This window comes from Myotis lucifugus, unplaced genomic scaffold (genome assembly GCF_000147115.1).
Source record: "Myotis lucifugus unplaced genomic scaffold, Myoluc2.0 scaffold_48, whole genome shotgun sequence".
Taxonomy (NCBI): domain Eukaryota; kingdom Metazoa; phylum Chordata; class Mammalia; order Chiroptera; family Vespertilionidae; genus Myotis; species Myotis lucifugus.
In genome coordinates this window covers 4,833,084-4,856,635 of record NW_005871096.1, presented here as the reverse complement: position 1 = coordinate 4,856,635, position 23,552 = coordinate 4,833,084, and the positions used below count along the sequence as shown (strand labels likewise).

Below are 23,552 nucleotides of genomic sequence, written 5' to 3'. Positions count from 1 at the left end.
AATGATATAGAAGATAAATACCTGAAACTTAGGAATTCTTAGAGAATAAAGAGCATCAAAATGGAAGTTGTGAAGAGATCAAAGATAATCATAACATTCACTTTGGTAGGACTAGCCAGGCCACCTGAAATCATCTTATATAGAACCCTTCTACTCAGACATAAGTCACCTAACCTCAACCAACAAAACTCGAATTTACAGATGAGCAAACTAAGAATTGGTTTAAATCCTAATGCAAGTTGACAAAAGTAAAAGGAGAGAGCACACAAACCAGAGATATTTGGCCCTTATTTTATAAGAAAGAGCCACTTAATTGTTATTAAGCAATACCATAATATGGTCAGATTTGCATTTCATGAAAATTAATCTTCCGGTAAGAGGTAGCCAATAAAGGAATGCTTCGTTCACAAGGTTAATGGATACATGAAAGCTAATTTAGCAAGACTTTCAAGTCATTAGAGACATCTAACCAACTATTCTGAAGTAGTCAGAGCAAGAGGAAGGTGAGAGATGAAGTGAAACAGGCAAATGGTACTCATAAATGCTACAACAAAGGAGCCTTAAATAAGATTATATAGAGTCATACAAAATGTTTTTTGGTCAGTTAAAAAGATGGAAGATGGGTATTTGTCATTTATTGCTTTGTGACAAAACACCCCCAAACAATAATAAACAATAATAAGTATTTATTTATCACACAGTTTCTGTGGAAAAGGAATTGGAGAGTGGCTTAAGCAAGGTGGTTTTAGTTTGGAATCTCTCATGAAATTGTATAATCAGTCAAGGTTACAGTCATCTGAAGGCTTGATTCGCTGAATTATGAATGAAATAACTAGTTCAGATAATCTCTAAATGTACACTAATCTTTCAACAATAACACAATCCACCCATCTGGGGTGAAAACATGTAAATTCTGGAGTTTAATAAGCCTTACTATTTTTATATTAAGTGATGGTTCACTCACAAAGTATATACTTATGGACTGCCAGATAAGAATGAGCACTGAACTATTTGCCAAAATATAATCCTTGCTAGTTTCATATAATTATTTGTAACAAATTATTTTATCTAATATACATTTGAGGTGAAATCTAAGAGAAGCAAATGAAGCAGGGGCAGTTAATGCATATGCCATTAGAACTACAAAAATTAAAACTCTACCCAATAAACATTCTAATTTTGGAGTTCAATACATTATAGCAATTTTTGGATCTACAGATCAAAGATAAAGCGACTAACTGACCAAATCCATATTAGTATTGTCTTTTCTAATTAGTATTAGATTGTAAATTTTTTTTAAAAGAAACCCCCAATATTAAGGGCCCAGACTGCTAATTTCAAGTGAGTTAGTTCCATACTGAATACAACTTTAAAACTTACATTGCATTATTATCACACTTAGTTTAAATCAAATGAAGTACTTCCAAGTAACGCTTTAAGTGTCCATCGACAGATAAATGGATAAAGAAATTGTGGTGTGTGTGTGTGTGTGTGTGTGTGTGTACACACTGAATATATAAACACACACTGAAGTGTCCATTGACAGATAAATGGGTAAAGAAATGATGTATACACACAGAGACAGACATACACACACACAGTGAATATACACACGTTGAATTATTACTCAGCTATAAAAAATAATGAAATCTTTCTACTTGTAGTAACATGGATAGACCTTGAGGACATTATACTGTAATGTCCTCAAGTGAAATAAGCCAGACAGAGAAAGACAAATACTGTATGATCTTTCTTATATGTGGAATCTTAAAAACAAAACAAAACAAAACATCAAGCTCATAGATACAGAGAACAGATTGGTGGTTGACAGAGGCAGAGGGTGAGGTGTGGGAGAAATGAATAAACTATTTGTGAGTTGTTTTTCTGTTTAAATAAATTTAAAAATTTATAATTTTCAAAAAGAAACAAAGAAACACTGCATCTGAACAGAAGGAACAAGTAAACAACAGCAAAGCTTCAATATAGCTATTTCATTCCATTTCAACAAATTAAATTATTGTTTGGGTAAAATTCAATATCTGCTTTTCTAATAAACCACTAGAGACTACCTAAACATTAATTTCTTTTGCTACTAACATAGTCAAGTTTAGTGTTCTTTAATGAAGCAAGCTTATTATTTCATACCTAAGTTGTGTGGTATGGAAAAGTTAGATGTTACACATTCACTATCTGCTTCCTGAACTCCAAACCCAATTCCATTTAGACCCAAACCATTTAATAAGCATGTGCTACAAAACTACAATTTTAATAATTACTGAAAGTTTCTAAATTAGAGGATATGTTTTACCCCATTTATTTTACCTTAGAGATAACCAGTACTATTAGGGTTCTAAAAAGAACCTTAATAATGATCACAACAGAGACAGTCATCATAAAAGCTATTTTTAGCTTCAAGAGAAATTTCTGAGGTCCTAAAATTATGAGTAGGCTTAAAAAGCCTTATAAATTCTAACACTTACATTGAGGTTTCAGAGGTTTTGACTTTGGTTTTAACAAAACCTTAGATGTTCTCTAACTTAAGTATTAGTGAGGTAGAAGGATAAAACGAGTAAAGGCAACTTTGACAAAGTAAAACAATGAATTAATTCTACAGTTTGACCTTTATATTATAGAAAAAATTTCAATTCAGAAACCATATTTTGTATAGGAGAAATATTTATAATAGTACTTTTTATAGTAATATCATTTGAGCTCTTCCTGTGTGCCAGACATATTTCAAGTAATTTAAATGTACTGTTAATTCATCTAATACAATGATTCCTTGTGGGATGATTATTACCATCCCCATTTAATAGATGAGGAAACTGAGGCTAAGCTGATTACTCACAGGCATAAAAAATCAAATCCAGGCAATGTGATAACTACTCTTATGTACATTTACCACTCTTAACCTATATTACATACTAGAGGCCCGGTGCACGAATTTGTGCATGGGTGGAGTCCCTAGGCGTGGCTGGCGATCAGGGCTGATTGAGGCTGTCTCACCCAGTCCTAATCAGGGCCGGGGAGGTTGGCTGGAGCTGGCCTTGGGGGATGGATCGTGGGAGGTTGGCCAGCCAGCCCCGATTAGGGCGGATCAGGGCCAGCAGGCCGGGGGGAGGGACCAGCCATGGAGAGGGACTGCGGGAGGTTGGCTGTGGGAGCGCACTGACCACCTGCGTTAGGCATCTGCCCTCTGGTGGTCAGTACGCATCATACCGACCGGTTGTTCTGGTCGTGCGGTCGTAATGGTCACTTAGGCCTTTATATATGTATAGTATAGTATAGTATAGTAGGACAAGGGGTAATGCAAACTGACTAGAGAAAAATAATAAGAAATATATAGATCTATATATTATATAGTACTATAACTTTTTAAGTGCTGTAACTATTAAGTGGTCATGTTCCCATGTTCAATTTGTTGACTACTGCCGATGTTCTACCATAAACTTTATCTTCTACGTATCCCCATAAAAAAGTCTAGTGGATAAATTTTCTTTGTTGAAAGCTTAGTCTGGTTTCATCCATCATTTCAAATCAGTTAAATCTGAAAAGGAGTAAAAATTAAGTGAGTTATTAGCTGTTAAAGAGTGTATATTGCCCTGACTGGTTTGGCTCAGTGGATAGAGTGTCAGCCTGTGGACTGAAGGGTCCCAGGTTCGATTCCGGTCAAGGGCATGTACCTTGGTTGCGGGCACATCCCCCATAGGGGGTGTGCAGGAAGCACCTGATCAATGTTTCTCTCTCATTGATGTTTCTAACTCTCTATCCCTCTCCCTTCCTCTCTGTAAAAAATCAATAAAATATATATTTTTTTAAAAAGAGTGTATATTGTTTTTGGGACACTGTGTCTCAAAAAATGTATACACATTTTGAATAATTATAAAGGCAGTGTCTGTACTTCAACTGCATTTTTAAACTTCTGGTAATGTTTTAGGGTGAATTTCCCTTGTTCAAAGCTTAGTCTGGCTGTAAAGAAAGAAACACCAACTGGGCTATCAGCTGTTAAAATGTGTATACATGATTTTTGGACACCCTGTGGATGCCTTTAATATATTAATTTAACTAAGTGTTCTAGCTTTCCTTTTTCTTGATAAAGGTGGATCATTTGCCCTACTCTTAAAATGATCAATCTTTATTACTTAAAGTCTTTTTACTTTACTAAAAAATGCAATGAAAAGCAGTGGGCTTTTCTTTTTTGGCTTTTCTTAAGGTTAAATGAATTAGAATTAGGAAGAAGGAAAGGAAAAATGGGGTTCAAGCAGACAAGTGTATAAATGTGGGGGGAAACACAGATGGAATTAATTATTGAACAAAAGCAGTGAGAGCCAGAGGATAAGCAAAAGTAAGTCCAGGGAAATTCCCTAAGGACAAGATGAAAAGGGAATGGTGGGAAAGAGTAGATAGCCGCAGAGAAGTGAAACTGGGCAAAGGTTCCCTGTATCAATTGCCAGAAAATACCTCTGCCCAGAAGAACTTGAAGACTGCTAGAGAAAGGAAATATCAAAAGCAGCTTCTTTGAAAACATCAACAAAATTAATAAATCTTTAGCTAGGTTGACCAAGAAAAAAGAGAGGACTCAAATGACCAGATTAATAAATGAAAGAGGGGATATTACTGACTTTACTAAAAAGGATTATAAAGGAAAACTATACACAAAGAAAAACGTAGACCCAGATTTAATTCAGATTCACTGCTGAATCCTACTGAACATTTCAAGAATATTAATTTTCCCGAAACTCTTCCAAAAAATAAAAGATGGTAAAATACTTCCAATTCATTCTATGAGGTCAGTATTAACCAGTTTCCAATACTAGACTAAGATACCACAAGAAAACTATAGACTAATATCTCTTATGTATATAAATGCAAAAATTTTCAATAAATACTAACAAACCAAATCCAGGAACATACAGAAAGAATAATATACTATGACCAAGTGGGATTTATGTCAAGAATGAAAGGTTGGTTTAACATTCAAAAATCAATCAATGTAATACATATAAATAAAAAACAAAAATCACATGATTTTAATAGGTGCAGAAAAAGCATTTCACAAAATCCAACACCCCTTTAAAAAAATTTTTTTTAATTGATTTCAGAGAGGAAGGGAGAGGGAGAGAGAGAGAGAGAGATAGAAACATGAATGATGAGAGAGAATCATTGACCAGCTGCCTCCTGCACACCCCACACTGGGGATGGAACTGGCACCCCGGGCATGTGCCCTGACCAGGAATTGAACCGTGACTTCCTGTTCACGTGACTCAATCACCATGCCACACCAGCAGGGTCCAACACCCTTTGATGACAAAGATACTCAAGAAACGAGGCCTACATTAGAGAGATGCAAATTAAAATGAAAAGGAGGTATCACCTCATACCTGTCAGAATGGCTACCACCAACAAATCAACAAAACACAAGTGCTGGCAAGGATGTGGAGAAAAGGGAACCCTAGTATACTGCTGGTGGGAATGCAGACTGGTGCAACCATTATGGAAAACAATATGGAGTTTCCTCAAAAAATTAAATATGGATATAAGCATAACCAATGGACATAAGACACTGGGGGATAGGGGAAGCTGGGGGAATGTCAAGAAGGGGGGAAAAAAGGAGACATATATAATAAATAGTCTTTGTAATACTTTAAGCAATAAAACAAAATAAAAAAAATTAAATATGGAACTGCCATTTGACCCAGTAATCCCACTTCTAGGAATATATCCTAAGAAACCTGAAGCACCAATCAGAAAGAATGTATGCACCCCTATGTTCATAGCAGCACAATTTACAATAGCTAAGATCTGGAAACAGCCCAAGTGCCCATTAGTAGATGAATGGATAAAAAAGCTGTGGTACATTTATACCATGGAATACTATGCAGCAAAAAAAAGAAGAATCTCTTACTCCTTGAGATAGCCTGGAGGGACCTGGAAAGTATCATGCTAAATGAAATAAGCCAGTCAGAGAAAGACAAATATCACATGATCGCATTCATATGTGGAATCTAAGTAACAAAATAAACTGATGAACAGAGTAGATCCAGAGACATGGAAGCATGGAACAGACTGTGGAATCTTGGAGGGTAGGCAGGGGAGGGTGGGAGGTAATTAACCAAAACCTTGTATGCATATATGCATAGCTATGGACACAGACAATAGGATGCTGAAGGCTTGGGGTGGGGGAGGACTGGAAGAGGAAAAGGGGGCATATGCAATACTTTCAACAATAAAGAGTTAAAAAAACAAAACAAAAGAAAGAAACTAGGACTAGAAGGGAAATTTCTCAATATGTTCAAGGGCATTTGTGAAAAATCCACAGCCAACATAATACTTAATGGTAGAAAATTGGATGCTTTTCCACTAAGATCAGGAACAAGACAAGGATATATGCTTTCAACACTTCTATTTAATGTTATACTGAAGGTTCTAGCCAGGGCAATTAGGCATATAAAGACATAAAAGGCATCCAGATTAGAAAAGAAGTTACCTCTATTCATAGATTATATGATCTTACATATAAAAACTCATAAGAAATCTATTAAAGCCAATTAGAATTAATGATAAATAAGTTTAGCAAAGTTACAGGATACAAGATCAATATACAAAACTCAATCAAATTTCTAAATACGTGGAATGAACAATCTGAAAATGAAATAAAGAAAACAATTCAATTTACAATAGCATCAAAGAATAAATTAGGAATAAATTTAACAAAATAAGTATAAAACTTATACCCTGAAAACTACAAAATACTGTTGAAAGAAACAAAATAAGATCTACATAAATGGAAAAATATCCCATCTTCTTGGACCAAAAGACTTAGCATTATTATGACGGCATCAGTCCCACCCTGGCTGGTGTGGCTCAGTCGGCTGAGCTTCATCCCATTCACCAAAGGGTTGCTGGTTGGATTCCTGATCAGGGCACATGCCAGGGTTTCAGGTTCAATCCCCCAGTCAGGATGCATATGGAAGGCAACCGATTTGTATTTCTGTCTCACATTGATGTTTCTCTCTCCCCTTCTCCCTTCCTCTCTCTCTAAAAATCAATAAACACATATTCTTAAAAGACAGCAATAACCCCCAAGTTGACATACACATTCAATGCAATCCTCATCAGAATCCAAACTTTTTAAAAAATATATTTTTATTGATTTCACAGAGGGAGAGGAAGAGAGAGATAGAAACATCAGCGATAAGAGAAAATCATTGATTGGCTGCTCCTGCATGACCTACACTGGGGATCAAGCCCGAAACCCAAGAATGTGTCCTGACCAGGAATGGAACCATGACCTCCTGGTTCTTAGGTCGATGCTCAACCACTGAGCCACGCCAGCTGGGCCTACCATGCTTTTAAATTTTATTCATCTGCAGCCTTCAAGGCTAATGTCATGTGACGAAACTCTTCAGACTGTATCATTTAGAAATGGATTACTGTTCAACCGAAGATCCTATCTGGTCTAGACATGAGGATAAAAAGACTCCACAAATTAACTACAAAGAAAGTGGTTTATTCATGTGCTTAAGAAACTGCTTGGTCATGCTTAGACACATTACTCTTCAGTTCAAATACCTGAGAGATTTTTTTAAAATATAAATCTGTTTCTTTGACATTTAAAGACTTTAGTATCATAGGTACTATCCTCTTTTTTCCTCCCAAACTACTCTCTTTTAAGATGTTTTGGCAAAACTGTTCTATTCATTTTCTTCAAATACACCAAGCTGCTATGGCCTCTCAATCTTTGTTTTGCTATTCATCTGTCTGGCCTGCTTTACCACCCATTTGCCTATCAAAGTCTGAGCCTTCAAATCCCAGTCCAACCATCACCTTTTCCATGAAACTTTTCTTGACCATCAAAATTCTTAGTATTTGTTTATCCAAAGAAAAAGCTTCAATACTAGCACATAATTGGCATTTAACTTATAAGTTATATCATTTCAAACATTCTTCATATAAATGGAAATCCATTTCAGTGCTAGTCTAGTATAAATTCAGTTTCCCCTGTGAACTATTTAAAAAATGCTATTTAAAAATTGTCTTAGCCTGGCTGCACGGCTCGATGATTAAGCATCTACCTATGAACCAGGAGGTCACGGTTCGATTTCTGGTCTGGGCACATGCCTGGGTTGCGGGCTGGATCCCTAGTGTGGGGCCTGCAGGAGGCAGCCAATCAATGATTCTCTCAGCCAATCAATGATTCTCTCTTATCATTGATGTTTCTATCTCTCTCCTTCTCCCTTCCTCTCTGAAATAAATAAAAATATAAAAAAATAAATAAAAATAAAAGTTGTCTTTATCAATACCATTTATAGTATCCCTACTATAGTAGAGTTTTAAATGTGATTTAACAATAATTTTATAACATGAAAAACAATAAAACACACACACACACACAAACCAACAAATATTATGGCAGTTCCCAACTTTTAAACTACCACATAATATTCCAAAAATGATATATTTGTAACCTTCAAAGGCTGAGGGTTTCTCTATTTAGGCACACCTATAACTATGTAGAAGCACACAAGTTGGGAAGAACTCTGCTTTAATGTAAAAGACCAAACAGCAACAGCAAGGAAAATAAATTTAGTAAATTCCTTTGTTATGTTTGTGTTTGGTCTTCCATTGAAAATGTTATATAGAAACGTCCTGATTTGTTGTTAGGTTTTCATATAATGTGTAAACTCCACTCATTTTATCTTTCTGAGCAGAGAATTCAACTAGACATACTTCCAGGTGCCAACAACCTCAGCTGAAGTAGTGTTTAAATTAAACAATTAATTCTGAAAATAGAAATTAATAGAATAAAATTCATAATGTCCTTAAATCTATTCTCCTATGAGCACCAATCTGTTTTTCCTTGGGCAACTACAGATTTCTGATATAGGGAAAATAAATCTGTTATTGGTGTTCTATTTGCCAATGTTACTTATTTCATATGTTATCTACACTAATAAAAGAGAAAGATGCAAATTGATTGCACCTTTGTGACACCCTTACCTTCGCGACCAGCCAATCAGGAGTATGCAAATTAACCCAACAAAGATGGTGGATTAATTTGCATACACAGGCGCTGAATGGCACAGGTGTCCCGCACACCCCAGCTGCTCCAGGCCTCTGGGTAGCATGGGAAGGCGGAAAGGCAGCTCTGGCAGGCGCGAAGGTGGTGCCAGCAGCCAGGGGAAGGAAGGCCTATCTTGCATGAATCTTCGTGCATTGGGCCTCTAGTTTTTAATAAGCCCTCACCTAACTTCTATTCAACTCAAGGTCTTGAATTAAGACCCTAGGTAAGGCTCGATTCCAACATCATATGCTACTAACATTTTGTCTCCATCTCCACCCCCCGCATTTTGTTAAACAAACTCAAAAAAAAAATCACTCAATTTCTTTTGAGTTTTTAGGAAAATCTAAATAGACTTCTTACCCCTCTGAACTTCATGTGACACATTTATTTAATCATTCACATGAAGAATTTCTCTTGTTGCCAGGAGGCAATAAAATGGCTTTATTTCCAACATATTAATTTTCCAATTTGACTGCTAATTTAAAAGTAGGTATTACTTAGTAATCCATGGAGGGGGAATTTGGCCACCTCTAACATAATCACTCACAGATTTACCCTTTTAACCCGATAATCCCACGCCTACCCTAAAGATATACCTCCACAAATACAAAACAACCTGTGAAAAAGGTTATTCCCTTTAGCATTATTTGTAATAGCAAAACATTAGAAACAGTCTCAAATGAAACAATGAGAGACAGGTTGAATAAACTATGGTACATCTATACATGGAATACTATAAAACCATGATAAAAGAATGAAAAAAGATTTCCAGACATGAAGTGATTTCCAAGATATGTTGTGAAGAAATCAAAGTGCAAGAGAGTACATACAGCTGTCCATTTTTAAAATTTAAATTCTTTATTGTTGAGTATTACAGATATCTTTTTCCCATTGACCTCTCCCCTCCCACTCCCGCCCCCCAGCACATGCCCTCACTCCCCTACTGTCTGTGTCCATTGGTTATGATTATATGCATGCATACAAGTCCCTTGGTTGGTCTCTTACGACCCCCTTCAAGCCTCCCTTGCCGTCCCTCTGAGGTTTGTCAGTCGGTTCGATGCTTCTATGTCTCTGTATCCACTTTTGTTCATCAGTTTTATGTTGTTCATTATATTCCACAAATGAGTGAGATCATGTGGTATTTATCTTTCTCTAACTGGCTTATTTCACTTAGCATAATGTTCTCCAGGCCCATCCATGCTATTGCAAATGGTAAAGAGTTCTTTCCTTTTTACAGCAGCGTAGTATTCCATTATATAGATGCACCACAATTTTTTAATCCACTCATCTGTTGCAGTAGTCTATTTTTTGAGTAAAAAAGCAGATAACCCAGAAAGGATAAACCAGAAATTAATGAAAATGATCATCTGTAGTGGCTGATGGGTGGAAATGGAGTGTAAGGGATAAGGGATAAGATGGGAGTAAGACATCTGAAAACTGTAAGTTTGTATATAGTTCTGACTCTTGAACCATATAAAATTAAAAAGGATGGAAAAGTAATCCCTAACCCTGAATACAAATACTCCTATAACTCAACAACAAAATAACCCGATTTAAAAATGAACAAATAACTTCAACAGACATTTCTCCACAGATATACAAATATTTGCCAATAAGCATAAAAATTTCATCATCAAGGAATTGCAAACCAAACACACAATGAAATACCACCCCACACCATTTAGAACAGTCATTATCAAAAACAGAAAATAACGAGCATTAGTGAGGATGTGGAGAAGTTGGAGTCCTTGTGCACTGGTGGGAATACAACATGATGCAACTGCTACAGAAAAACAGTATGTTGTGGTGGTATAATATCATGAAGTTCCACGCCCCATCCCACATACATGCCCTACGCATCTCTTTCATCTGGGGTTCCTGAGTTATATCTTTTTACAATAAACCAGTGATCTAGTAAGCAACTCGTCTCTCTTGAGTTCTGTGAGCCATTCTAACAACTTAATTGAACCCAAGGAGGGGGTTTTGGGAACCACTGATTTTCAGCCAGTTGGTCAGAAGTACAGATAACCTGGTTTTGTGTATGGCATCTAAAGTGTTTATCTGGGGAGGGAGGGGACAATCTTGTAGGACTGAACCCTTCAGCGGTTCTCAACCTGTGGGTCGCGACCCCTGAAAATACATCCTGCATATCAGATATTTACATTATGATTCATAACAGTAGCAAAATTACAGTTATGAATTAGCAACGAAAATAATTTTCTGGTTGGGGGTCACCACAACATGAGGAACTGTATTAAAGGGTCGCGGCATTAGGAAGGTTGAGAACCACTGCAACCTGTGGAGTCTGATGTTACCTACATGTAGATAGAATCAGAATTGAGTTGAATTTTGGGACACCCGGCTGGTATCTAAGAATTGTTTGTTGGTGTGGGGGAACCAATCCGCCCCTGCCACTGTGGAATTGGGTCCCAAAACCCAATTAAAAATAAAATTATCATATGATCCAACAACCCTCCCAGCAATATATAGTATGGCTATATGAAAAAGAATTCAAATAGGATCTTAAAGAAATGTATGCATACCCATGTTCACTGAAGTATTATTCACAACAGCCAAGAAGTGAAAGCAACCTAGCATCCATCAATGGACTGATCAATAAAGAGAGTGTGATATGTATATATACACAATGTAATATTATACAGTCTTAAAAAGAGAAGGAAATCCTGTCATATGCTTACAACATGGATACATCTTAAGGATATTATGCTAAGTGAAATATGCCAGTCAGAAAAAGACAAATACCTTATGATTCCACTTATATGAGGGGGATCTAAAGTAGGCAAACTCTTAGAAATAGAATGGTGGTTGCCAGGGGCTGGGAGGGCAAAAGGGGCAGTTGTTCAATGTATATACTTTCAGTTTTGCAAAATGAAAAAGTTCTAGATATCTACTGCATTAACAATGAGCATATACTTAACACTACTATACTGTACACTTAAAAATGGCTGTGATAGGGGAGAAACCAAGATGGCGGCATAGGTGAACACCGGAGATTGCTGCCTCACACAACCACTTCAAAAATACAACTAAAAGACGGAACGGACATCATCCAGAACCACAGGAAGGCTGGCTGAGTGGAAATTCTACAACTAGAAGGAAAGAGAAAAGCATACTGAGACTCAGAGAAGGTGCGGTGCGGCAAAAGACAAAGAGAGAATCTTAAAAGCAGCAAGAGAAAGACAGTCAATTACCTACAAGGGAATACCCATACAACTGTCAGCTGATTTCTCAACAGAAACTTTGCAGGCCAGAAGGGAGTGGCAAGAAATATTCAAAGTGATGAATACCAAGAACCTACAACCAAGATTACTTTATCCAGCAAAGCTATCATTCAGAATTGAAGGTCAGATAAAGAGCTTCACAGATAAGAAAAAGCTAAAGGAGTTCATCACCACTAAACCAGTATTATATGAAATGCTGAAAGGTATCCTTTAAGAAGAGGAAGAAGAAGAAAAAGGTAAAGATACAAACTATGAACAACAAATACACATCTATCAACAAGTGAATCTAAAAATCAAGTGAATAAATAATCTGGTGATCAGAATAAACTGGTGATTATAATAGAATCGGGTGCATAGAAAGGGAGTGGACTGACTATTCTTGGGGGGGAAAGGGGTGTGGGGGATGCGGGAAGAGACTGGACAAAAATCATGCACCTATGAATGAGGACAGTGGTGGGGGGGTGAGGGCGGAGGGTAGGAGGGGAACCGGGTGGAAGGGAGCTATGGGGGGCAAAAAGAGGAACAACTGTAATAATCTGAACAATAAAGATTTAATTAAAAAAAGAAGAAGAATGTAATTAAATCTAAAATAGAAAATTAATATATCCACTTAAAAGAAGTAGTAAAGAGAAATAGTGTATGCTTCAGAGATAAAATCAAAGCTGATAGAAATTCTTACTGGAAAGTTGACTATCAAATGAATATAAAACAGACTTTTCAAAAACTTAATAAATTATTTAAGTATAAAAAAAATAAAATAGCTCTGTGATTTAAAAAAATGGCTGTGATAAATTTTATATTATGTGTTTTTACAGTAAAAAAATCAAGCAAGGATATATTTGTCAGTGGAAATAAAAAGTTGATAGAATACAAACAGAAAGAAATAAACTGCCTATAAATTAATAACATAGCCACTCAGACAAAAGAATTCAAATTCAAGTAACTAACAAACATGGTATTCTATATCAGCGGTCGCCAACCAGTGGTCTGCCAGGTCTGAAAGGTTGGCGACTGCTGGTTTTTTGTTTTTGTTTTTTTTAAAAAATATATTTTATTGATTTTTTTACAGAGAGGAAGGGAGAGGGACAGAGAGTAAGAAACATCAATGAGAGAAACATTGACCAGCTGCCTCCTGCACACTCCCCACTGGGAAGGTGCCCGCAACCAAGGTACATGCCCTTGACCGGAATCGAACCTGGGACTGTTAAGTCTGCAGGCCGATGCTCTATCCACTGAGCCAAACCGGCCAGGGCGCGACTGCTGGTTTTAAGGAAACCTTTGGAGCAGCAGTCGCCAACTGTTGGTCCGTGGACCATTGGTGGTCCATGAGGTCCAAAAGGTTGGCCGACCACTGCGCCATATAACCTTAATGGGACAGAAAGAACTACAAAAAAATCTTGCAAGGGATACTGGTTTAGGTCTGAATTTTTTTACTTAACAGTAGGTAGTACAAATAAATTTATCAAAGTTAAGGATAAGCAGGGTTTACACTGTAAGAGAAGAATACAAATATGGAATGGAGGAAGTTTAGGATAAACTTTGTGGTGCTACTTTTCAACTGAAGGTAACAAAACGAACTCATGATTTAAAGTATATGTGTGTATTTCCTAGCTCTATATACTGAAAGGGTCTGAAGAAATCACATCCTAGTGACAATGTGAACACAATGTCCATGCCCAGATCTTGGTTTATAAACACCACTCCCTACTAAAACGGAAATAGGGCTCTTTGGAGAAAATGACCTATCCAAATCTGGGGCAGGGAAGTACGAGGTGACCATCTTGTACCAGAAAACAAAGAAATGCTCAAAGACTCAGAGAGACACATCAAAAAGATATAAGAAGTTTCAAAAAGACACCCAAACCCAGCATGCTCATTTGGTGCAATTTGACTCTCAAAAGAAATAAAGACAGAAGTGGATAATAATACACTGAATGAAGAATCCATGAGCAATTTCTTTTTAAATGGGGGCAGGCTCTTCTTTTTTTCTTTTAATATATTTTATTGATTTCATAGGGGAAGGGACAGGGAAAGATAGATAGAAACATCAATGATGAGAGAATCATTGATCAGCCATCTCCTGCACGCCCCTACTGGGGATCCAATGGGCAACCAGGGCATGTGCCCTTGACTGGAATTGAACCCGGGACCCTTCAGTCCACAGGCCGATGCTCTATCCACTGAGCCAAACTAGCTAGGATGAGGGGCAGGCTCTTCTTTACAGAATGTCAGCTAATACATGTAGAAGGAATGATAGTATAAACAAAGTCAACATTTTATAATCATTTGAGTGGATGCTAAAATGGTTAATTATGAATTGTTTAAAAACAAGTTATTTTTACAAACTGTCACCTTAAACATTACTTATTAATTGCAAAGGGGAAAAGGTACCTTTACAATGGAGAGTGCTGGCCAACTGTAACCAAGTGATAAAACTTAGCATAACCAACTGGACAAAATAACATTATGTGCCTCATGATATAATGCAAAGGAAACTAATTATACACCATCACTTGCATAGTATACTTGCCCCCATAAAAGTTCAACCTGAATCTAAGCATGAGGAAATGAGACCAAAAAATATGTTATATATATATATATAAATAAAGGATTATGGAAGTCCTATAAGACAAATGCTTCAAAATATCATGCTATGAACAATCCCCCCTCCACCACCCCAAAACAGTGAAAGGCTTTCTAGATTGAGAAGACTAAAGACAAGATAAAAGCATGTGATCCTATGCTGAAGGACAACTTTTTTAAGGACAACTGGGAGAATTTTATTATAGACAGTATAATAGGTTAAATTTCTTGAGTGTGATAAAGTAGAATATCTTTGTTCTAAGAAGAATGAGGTGAAATGTGGTGAAATGTCATGATGTCTCAAGTGACTCTCAAACAAAAAAGTATGCTCTGTGTGTGTGTGTGTGTGTGTGTATGTATTTATGTGTAGAAACATAAAAGCAAGCAAAGGTGCCCTGACAGGCTTGGCTCAGTGGATAGAGCGTCGGCCTGGGGACTGAAGGGTCCCGGGTTTGATTCCAGTCAAGGGCATGTACCTTGGTTGCGGGCACATCCCTGGTGAGGGGTGTGAAGGAGGCAGCTGATCGATGTTTCTCTCTCATCTATGTTTCTAACTCTCTATCCCTCTCCCTTACTCTCTGTAAAAAAAAATCAATAAAATATATATTTTTTTAAAAAAGCAAGCAAAGGTGACAAATGCTATCTGAGAAAAAGGATATGAGTGTTAAAGGTAAAATTTTTCCTATTTTTCTAGAGGCAAAAAAAGTCTCAAAAATAAAAAGTTGAGAGAGTAACAGTTTTTTTAAAAAGGAGGGGATGAAAAAAATTTTCATTATAATCAGCCAGTAATAATTTCCAATAAAAATTCAACTATAAGAAACAATTCTGAGATCAAATCATAAGTCTCCCCCATAATTTTTCCTAACTAGCACATAAAAAAAGTACTACAATGTTTTTCCTACAGTTTTTAAAATAAATTTTACAAATCTAGCCAGTTGGTTGCAAATATATATTGGGATTTTTTAATGTTTTTATTAATTTTAGAGAGAGGGGTAGGGAAAGGGATAGAGAGAAACATGGATGAGAGGGATACATAGATTGGCTGCCTCCTGCACGTCCCATATTGGGGATCAAGCCTAAAACCCAGGCATGCGCCCTGACCGAGGATTAAACTGGGGATCTCTTGGTTCACAGGTTGATGCTCAACCACACCTGCCAGGCTATACTGTTGTTTTGGAAATTAAATGTTTTTCAAGTTTTTAGGTATTCTACAAAGTGTACAGAAGGTATTCTTTGACTTGGCATGAGAGTTCCAGTGGTAGATAAAAGATGGCTACAAATTCTTTCCTATCTCTTAGATTAAGAAGTAGGGTTAATTTTTCTTCCCTTGAATGTGGGATGGGCTATGACTATTTTTGCTTGTTCTTGTCTTTTTAAAACTTTTTTGGGCTATGACTACTTTAACTAGTAGAGTAAGTTAGAAGTGACACTGCCAATTCTGAACCAAGCCTTTAAAAGTACTGGCAACTTCCTCCATACTGTCTGTCTTAGAGCCCTGAGTCCAACTACCCTATTGGAGAGATCATGTGAAGAAGCTCTAAGACTACAACACAAAGTTATTGTTAAAGTTAGTGGGTACAAAGTTTCAGTTGGGAAATACGAAAAAGTTCTGGAGGAGAATAGTGGTGATAGTTGTACAACAATGTGAATGCCACAGACTGCACACTTAAAAATGATTAAAATGGTACATTTTATTATATATTTCTATTTAATAAATAATTATGTATATTTAAATGTTCTATTTAATAAATATTTATATATTTAAATATATTTAATAAATACTTCTATATATTTAAGTATATATCTATTTTTATTTACCACACAAAAAAAGTTGCTGCTGCCCTGGCTCAGTTGGTTAGAGTGTCGTCCTGATACACCAGTTTCGGGATTGATCCTAGTCAGGGCACATACAAGAATCAACCAGTGAATACATAAATAAGAGGCTCAACAAATCAATGTTTTTCTCTCTCCACCTTCCTCTCTCAAATCAATAAATAAAAATTTAAATTAAAAAGTTGCTGTTTTAAACCACTGAATTTGGGGAATAGTTTGTTATACAACTGAAAACCAGAATGGTTCTACACAAATGGATGTCTAAAATAAGAACTGTGCTGCACTAAGTACTACTGCACAAACACAAATTGGCTACATTTTAGGGTTTGATTTTAAGAAATCTTGCCTCTCCATTTAATTTCTTTTTTTTTTTAAATATATTTTATTGAATTTTTTACAGAGAGGAAGGGAGAAGGATAGAAAGCTAGAAACATCGATGAGAGAGAAACATCGATCAGCTGCCTCCTGCACACTCCCCACTGGGGATGTGCCCGCAACCAAGGTCCATGCCCCCGACCGGAATCGAACCTGGGACCCTTGAGTCCGCAGGCCGACGATCTATCCACTGAGCCAAACCGGTTAGGGCTAATTTCTTAATTCTTAGCAGAATCTTCTGCATTAATACAAATATTAAAATATATGAGCAGAATTCAGTTGAAATTATATACTGAATTTTATGTAAAATTAACATACTGCGTTGGCAATAAAAATCATTTATGGAGATGAAAATAATTACAACAAAATTAAGTATTTCTGGAGTCCACCTGGAGGAAAGGAAAGGGAAAGAATTCATAGCCCTCCTGCCCCCAACCTATTCTTCCCCTCTCCCAGCCTAGGTTTGATGAGAAAAGGAGAATGTCCTACCTTAAAAATCAAGCCCACCAAATCCTTATTCCTATTAAACTAACAAACAGGCCAGACTACAGAAAGCAGAAGTGAGAATGTGGGGAAAAGGGAGAATGGCTGACACAAAGGCAAAGATTACAGACAGATGCAAAAAACTACAAGACCTGGTAGGAGAAAAATGGAGGACATTTTCAGAAAAATAAAATCCTATTATTTTATCTTTCCTAATTCTTAGCACTAAGGTAGTAATTATTTTGATTTGATTCTCCTACAGAACAAATATAGCTGATTTAGATATGAAGTTATGGCCAGAGAACTGTCTAGGGTAGTGGTTGGCAAACCGCGGCTCATGAGCCACATGCGGCTCTTTGGCCCCAAGTGTGGCTCTTCCACAAAATACCATGTGCAGGCGCGAACGTACAGGGAACGTTGTGGAGTGAAAGAAGATGTAGTGTCGAGGATTCAGAAAGGTATGTTGAGATGGTTTGGACATATAGAGAGGATGAACGAAAGGAGATAGATGAAACAAGTACACAAGACGAGTGTGGATGGGAGAGTTGGAAGGGGCTGACCTAAGCGAACGTACCTCAATCAGATTGAGGACGTTTTTAGCAAAGGCCAGCTTAGGACTACCCTAATTACGTTAATAACAATGTACCCTATATAGTTTAAGTTTAAAAAATTTGGCTCTCAAAAGAAATTTCAATCTTTGTACTGTTGATATTTGGCTCTGTCGACTAACGAGTTTGCCGACCACTGGTCTAGGGCACTGAACTGAAGCCAGGTAATAAGAAATGTATATCAGAAACAAATTTCACCCTGTCCATCCCCCGCTCTAAAAACCAAGGTTTATCAAGGGCCTCCCATCTCCAAAATAGCACAAAAGGAAGGAACAAGAATGTGTGTGGCACACAGCTCTGTAGTAGCACGTGATCAGAAACAGACTGTGTATAACAAACTGGGCAGAATCACTTAATGGAACTTTGTACCACATTGTTTATAGGTATATTTTGAATGTTACAAAACTTATCAGACATGACCTCTGCATTAGTTTCAGAATGTTTAGCTATATAAAAGGGAGGCTATTTGTGAACTATAGATCTTCACACTTAATCTAACATTGGTAGCAAATGATTTGCTGTCCTTCCAACAGCCAACTAATTTTAGTATGGCTATTTCTGTCATTCCTATATAATAAAAGCCTAATATGCAGATTGTCCCCTTGACAGGGAGTTCGACCAGGGGGCAGGGCTGGGTGGCCAACCGAGGGAAGGAAGGCCCCATCCGGCAGCCAGCAGCCGCTAGGGACCCTACCCATGCACGAATTTCGTGCACTGGGCCTCTAGTTAATATGTAATTGGAACTTATCTAAGTAACAAAACTGTTAATGACAGTTTTCAGCTTTCTGTGACTAGGGTTGGTCACAGCCTCTCAGACTCGGTTTTTTCACGTGGAAAATTAGAACAAAATCCAATAAACTCTAAGCTACCTTTTAGTTCTAAAATTTTAAGTATATATGTTATCATCTCTGGTATACAGATAAAGTACTTAGCTGTAATTCAAAATATTTTCAAATTATCTTTCATTTTCAAAAATAAAAATATTTCTCTAATCCAGTATTAATACAAAGTATTCATTTGTTCATTCAACTAATACTTGTTGAGCACCTGATTATGTACCAAGCATTAAACATGGCACTGGAAGGATACAAAAATAAATATAGATACGGTACCTTGATTCACGAAGCTTACAGAGAAGTTGGGGAAACAAATCAAACATTTGCATAAGTGTAATATCATAACTATAAGTGATATGAAAGGGGTAAAAGAGTATATAATGGAAAATCTAAAAGACTTCTCTTAAGAAGAGCAAATACCCCTAGCTGGTCTTGCTCAGTGGTAGAGCATTGGCCCATGGACTGAAGGATCCAGGTTCGATTCTAGTCAAGGGCATGTACCTGCCCTGGTCAGGGTGTATGCAGGAGGCAACCAATAAATATGTCTCTCTCACATCAATGTTTCTCTCTGTCTCTCCCTGTCCCTTCCACTCTCTCTATAAATCAATGGAAAAAAATTCTCGGGTGAGGATTAACCAAAAAAAGGACAATAAATAAATGACAAATGAACTGAGGAGAATGGTACATATGGCCTACATAATGTGGAATGTGTCTAGGCAGAAAGAAACATGGCACGTTCAAGGAACTGACAGAAGGCCAATGTGATTGGACAAAACAATCCTTCCTTAGAAATCCAAACTTCCAATACATGAAAGGATAGCTTAGCTTTTCAAAGGCATACTCTAGGAATTATTTTCAAGGAAGCTTCAAAGCATTACAATAGTTTCTCTCTAATGTTAAAAAAAAATGCTGTCCTATATCTCCCTGCAAAAGACCGAAAGTAACTCTCATTGATTTCCTTTCTTTTCATTTTGGTGTGTTCAACTGCATAATAAAAAGCAGAATTTCTTTTCTTTTTTTTGCAATCCTTACCCGAGGATATGTTTTTATTGATTTTTAGAGAGGAAGGGAGAGAGAGAAACATGGATGTGAGAGAAACATCGATGGTTACCTCCCATATGCAATCTAGGTATGTGCTCTGACCGGGAATTAAGCCCCAAACCTTCTGGTGTACAAGACAACGCTTCAACCAACAGAGCCACCCAGTCAGGGCATAAAAACCACAACTTCTTAGTTCTACTTAGATTTCTTAGACAAAGGCAGCTCTAAGAATAAAAATAAATATAATGCTATTGCCCTGGCTGTGCCACTAAACTGCCTTATGACTATTGATCTTGGTAAATGTTACTAGGCCACGTTGTGCCTTTTTGTCATCTGTAGAACAGGGGAGTTACAGAACTTCTTTTGAGATCCTTCTTACTCTAAAATTATGTTTTCACTATAAATATGCTTGTTCTATTCTTTAAACTAAAGAGATTAGACCAAATATCTCTGAATTCCATTGACCATGATTTTACTTGTCTTTAAGCCCTCTTTGTATTTACTTAGCATTTGAACATTGTTACTATGTAATAGTAATTACTGAATTTATAAAATTTGCTCATAACTAAAGGTCTAACAAACAAATTATCAAAAATACAGTTAAACACTGTTTAAAAATCCACACTTCAAATGAGACAGTAATACTTTAACTAAACAAGGATCCCTAAAAACTCAAAATAGTACTAAGTCAAAATACACTTAGAAAGGTGGGAGGAAAACAAAATATTCAGAATTATTTTTTTGTTTTGTTAATCTTCACTTGAGGATATTTTTACCATTGCTTTTTCAGAGAAAGGAAGAGAGAGAGAGAGAAACATCAATGTGAAAGAGACACATCGATTGGTTGCCTCCCCATGGAAAGCGAACCCTCAATCCATGTATGTGCCCTCAACTGGGAATCGAACCTGTGACCCTTTGGTATGCAGGCTAACACTACACTGGGCCAGGGCAAGAATTGTTGAGAAAAGCAAAATTTTAGCATAGGACCCTCAAATTAGTTAATATATATGTCAATTTTAACTTCCAAAATAACTCATAATGAATATTCTAACCCAATGCTCATTCTAGACTTGGTTTTATATCCATTCGTGGTTAACAGTATTTCTGATATTTAATCTATTTTCAAGTGGAAAATGTATAGTTATAACTTTTAAAACAGATTATCCATCACTAGACTTCAAGTTTTAATATTCTTAATATGAGTACAATAAAAAATCCATAAATATTTTACTTGTTTTATATTTCATAATTTTTCAGCATCTCAAAACACTCAATATAACCTTAAAAAACATCAATTAAAATGAAGTTGGGACTCAATAATGTGTGATTTTGGTAACTATTAAGACCTTTGCTTTCATTTGTAGGAAAATGGTCCATTACTTTTATGGTATGTAGTATTTTATTGGGGAAATAACTTTCAATGGCTAACTCCTGCATTTTTTTCATCAAAATAACTTGTTTTGCAAAAAGAAAGAAACATCAATTAAGACCTTCATATATAATCTTTAGTATCAATATTTACTTATATTTTTAATTTTTATTTATTGACTTTTAGAGAGGGATGAAGGGGGAGAGGGGAAGGGAGGGAGGGAGGGAAGGAGGGAGGGAGAGAGAGTTAGATTGATTTGTTATTCTATTTATTCATCCACTAGTTGATTCTTGCATGTGCCCTGACCGCGGATCAAACCCATAATTTTGGCATCTCGGGACCATGTTCTAACCAACTGAGCTACCTGGCCAGGGCAAGAGTTATTTCAATGGAAGGTATTGTGTCCCATTTCTTCCAAAGAGGTAACAAATTATTAGATTTTAAACATGAACTAAAAGAATACTTAAAGTATTCATTAAACACTCACAACATTGTAAACATTTACTAGGCACCATACCAAGCTCTGAGAGCAAAGGGGCAAGATCATTCCCTAAAAATACATTTCACCAAGTTGCTCAAGGTAGAAACACTATCAACAGTGTTTCTTCTCTCACCTCCCACCACGTCTGATTCTAACTCTGAATTGTCTCTTGGATCATTCCCTACTTCTTTATTCCCACTATCGTAGCCCTACTTCAAGATTTTAATACCTTTCACCTAGACTACTATTAACAGTTTCCTAGCTGGATTGCCTGCTTCAATCTAGCCTCAATTTTGACAACCAAAATGTTTTCAGTATTGGCAAATGTCCTCTTTTTTCATTTCAAAGATGCCCTGGTTGAGAACCACTGCATCAAGCCGATCCCTTAACAAGAATGGAACTTACTTTGTAAGGCTGTGGCCACAATCTAGCCATGCAACACAGCAAAAAACTGGCCAACATAAAGCTGAAACTTACGCCCTGGACTTTAAGACCACCATGCTTTAAACCAGGGGTGGAGAACATCCAGCCCGAGAAGTCATTTGGTCTGGCCCTGCCACGGCACTGGCGGTGAGTTAATTAAACGTTTGAGCAATTATAGCAGGCTAATCTTTAAGTTGATAATTTTGTATGGCCCACGAGAATGATGTTATAAATATCCAAATGGCCCTCAGGAGGAAAAAAGGTCTCCCCCTCCCCTTGCTAAACTAAATAAAAATGATTCTTTATAAAAGAAGCCATAATACTTTTTCTTACAACCCCTTTGAACATATGGACCTAAAACATCACCTTACTTCAAGCCTGAATTCTGAAGTCAGTACCTTCTGTCAAAGTTTAACCATACTATATACACACACTATATACACACTTAAGTTTGTGGAAATCAGAAAATTGTGACAATTAAAAAAAAAATACCTTTCTTACTTAAATCAAGTCTCTTCAGAAGTTGATGAAAATGGGACTTCTTAGACTAATTATTACCTACACTTAAGGTTGCAAGCTACTTTAAACAGTATTCTCATAAACATTTCTAGGGGGGGGGAAAAACCTTTAAAAGTTGAATTCTTATGCTTTAAAAAAAAAAATCAAGATTAAAACACACACATAACACTCCTTTTAATTTCCCATAATGGCTATATCCCTGCCCCCCCTCCCCAACTTATTATTAAAAGATAAGCCAAAAAACAAACAAAAACAGAAAAACGAAGATAAGCCAGGAGAGAACAATACCGAGGAGAGGGGGTGGAGAAGGCGATGAGCTCTTAGAGACCCCCGGGAGGTGAACCCACGGCAGCCTAGCCGCGTGGACGCCCCGCGAGGGCACCTCCCCCCTCGCTCCGGGGAAGGCGGACCCGCCGCCCCGCCGACACTCACCTTCAGCCGCTTGATCATCTCGTCGGTGGTGATCTTGTCGGTGATCTCCTTGACCCCCGGGGGGTAGGCGATCTTCCCGTCGGCACTCCCCACGCCGCCGAGGGCAGCGGCGGGCTTGGGCTGCGCCGCGAAGTCCATCCTGGGGGACAACTTTTCTCTCGCAGTCCTCTACCGGCCTCTATCGGTCAGAAAACAAAAGTTCAGCGACCAAGGGGCGACTTTGTAACCTCTTTTTTAATGTGAAAACCTCTCATCTGCAAAGG

General features: G+C 37.1%; 1 protein-coding gene across 19 annotated transcripts in view; it reads right to left on the bottom strand.

Annotated features, from left to right (window-relative positions):
• The window catches only part of PDS5A (PDS5 cohesin associated factor A), a 102,642-nt gene extending 79,145 nt beyond the window's left edge, over positions 1-23,497 (bottom strand). For 14 of the 19 annotated variants that reach the window (XR_002829193.1, XR_002829192.1, XR_002829195.1 and 11 more), the window contains exon 1: positions 23,290-23,469. Coding sequence is in view for 12 of the 19 variants with exons in the window: in XM_023753634.1 (XP_023609402.1) it covers positions 23,290-23,427 (138 nt within the window). In the remaining 7 variants the exon portion in view is untranslated. Of the gene's footprint in view, positions 1-23,289 lie in introns of all 19 variants that reach the window. The other 5 variants (XM_006088492.3, XM_014455609.2, XM_023753639.1 and 2 more) reach the window with 2 other exon arrangements.
• Between the last annotated feature and the right edge of the window lie 55 nt (positions 23,498-23,552).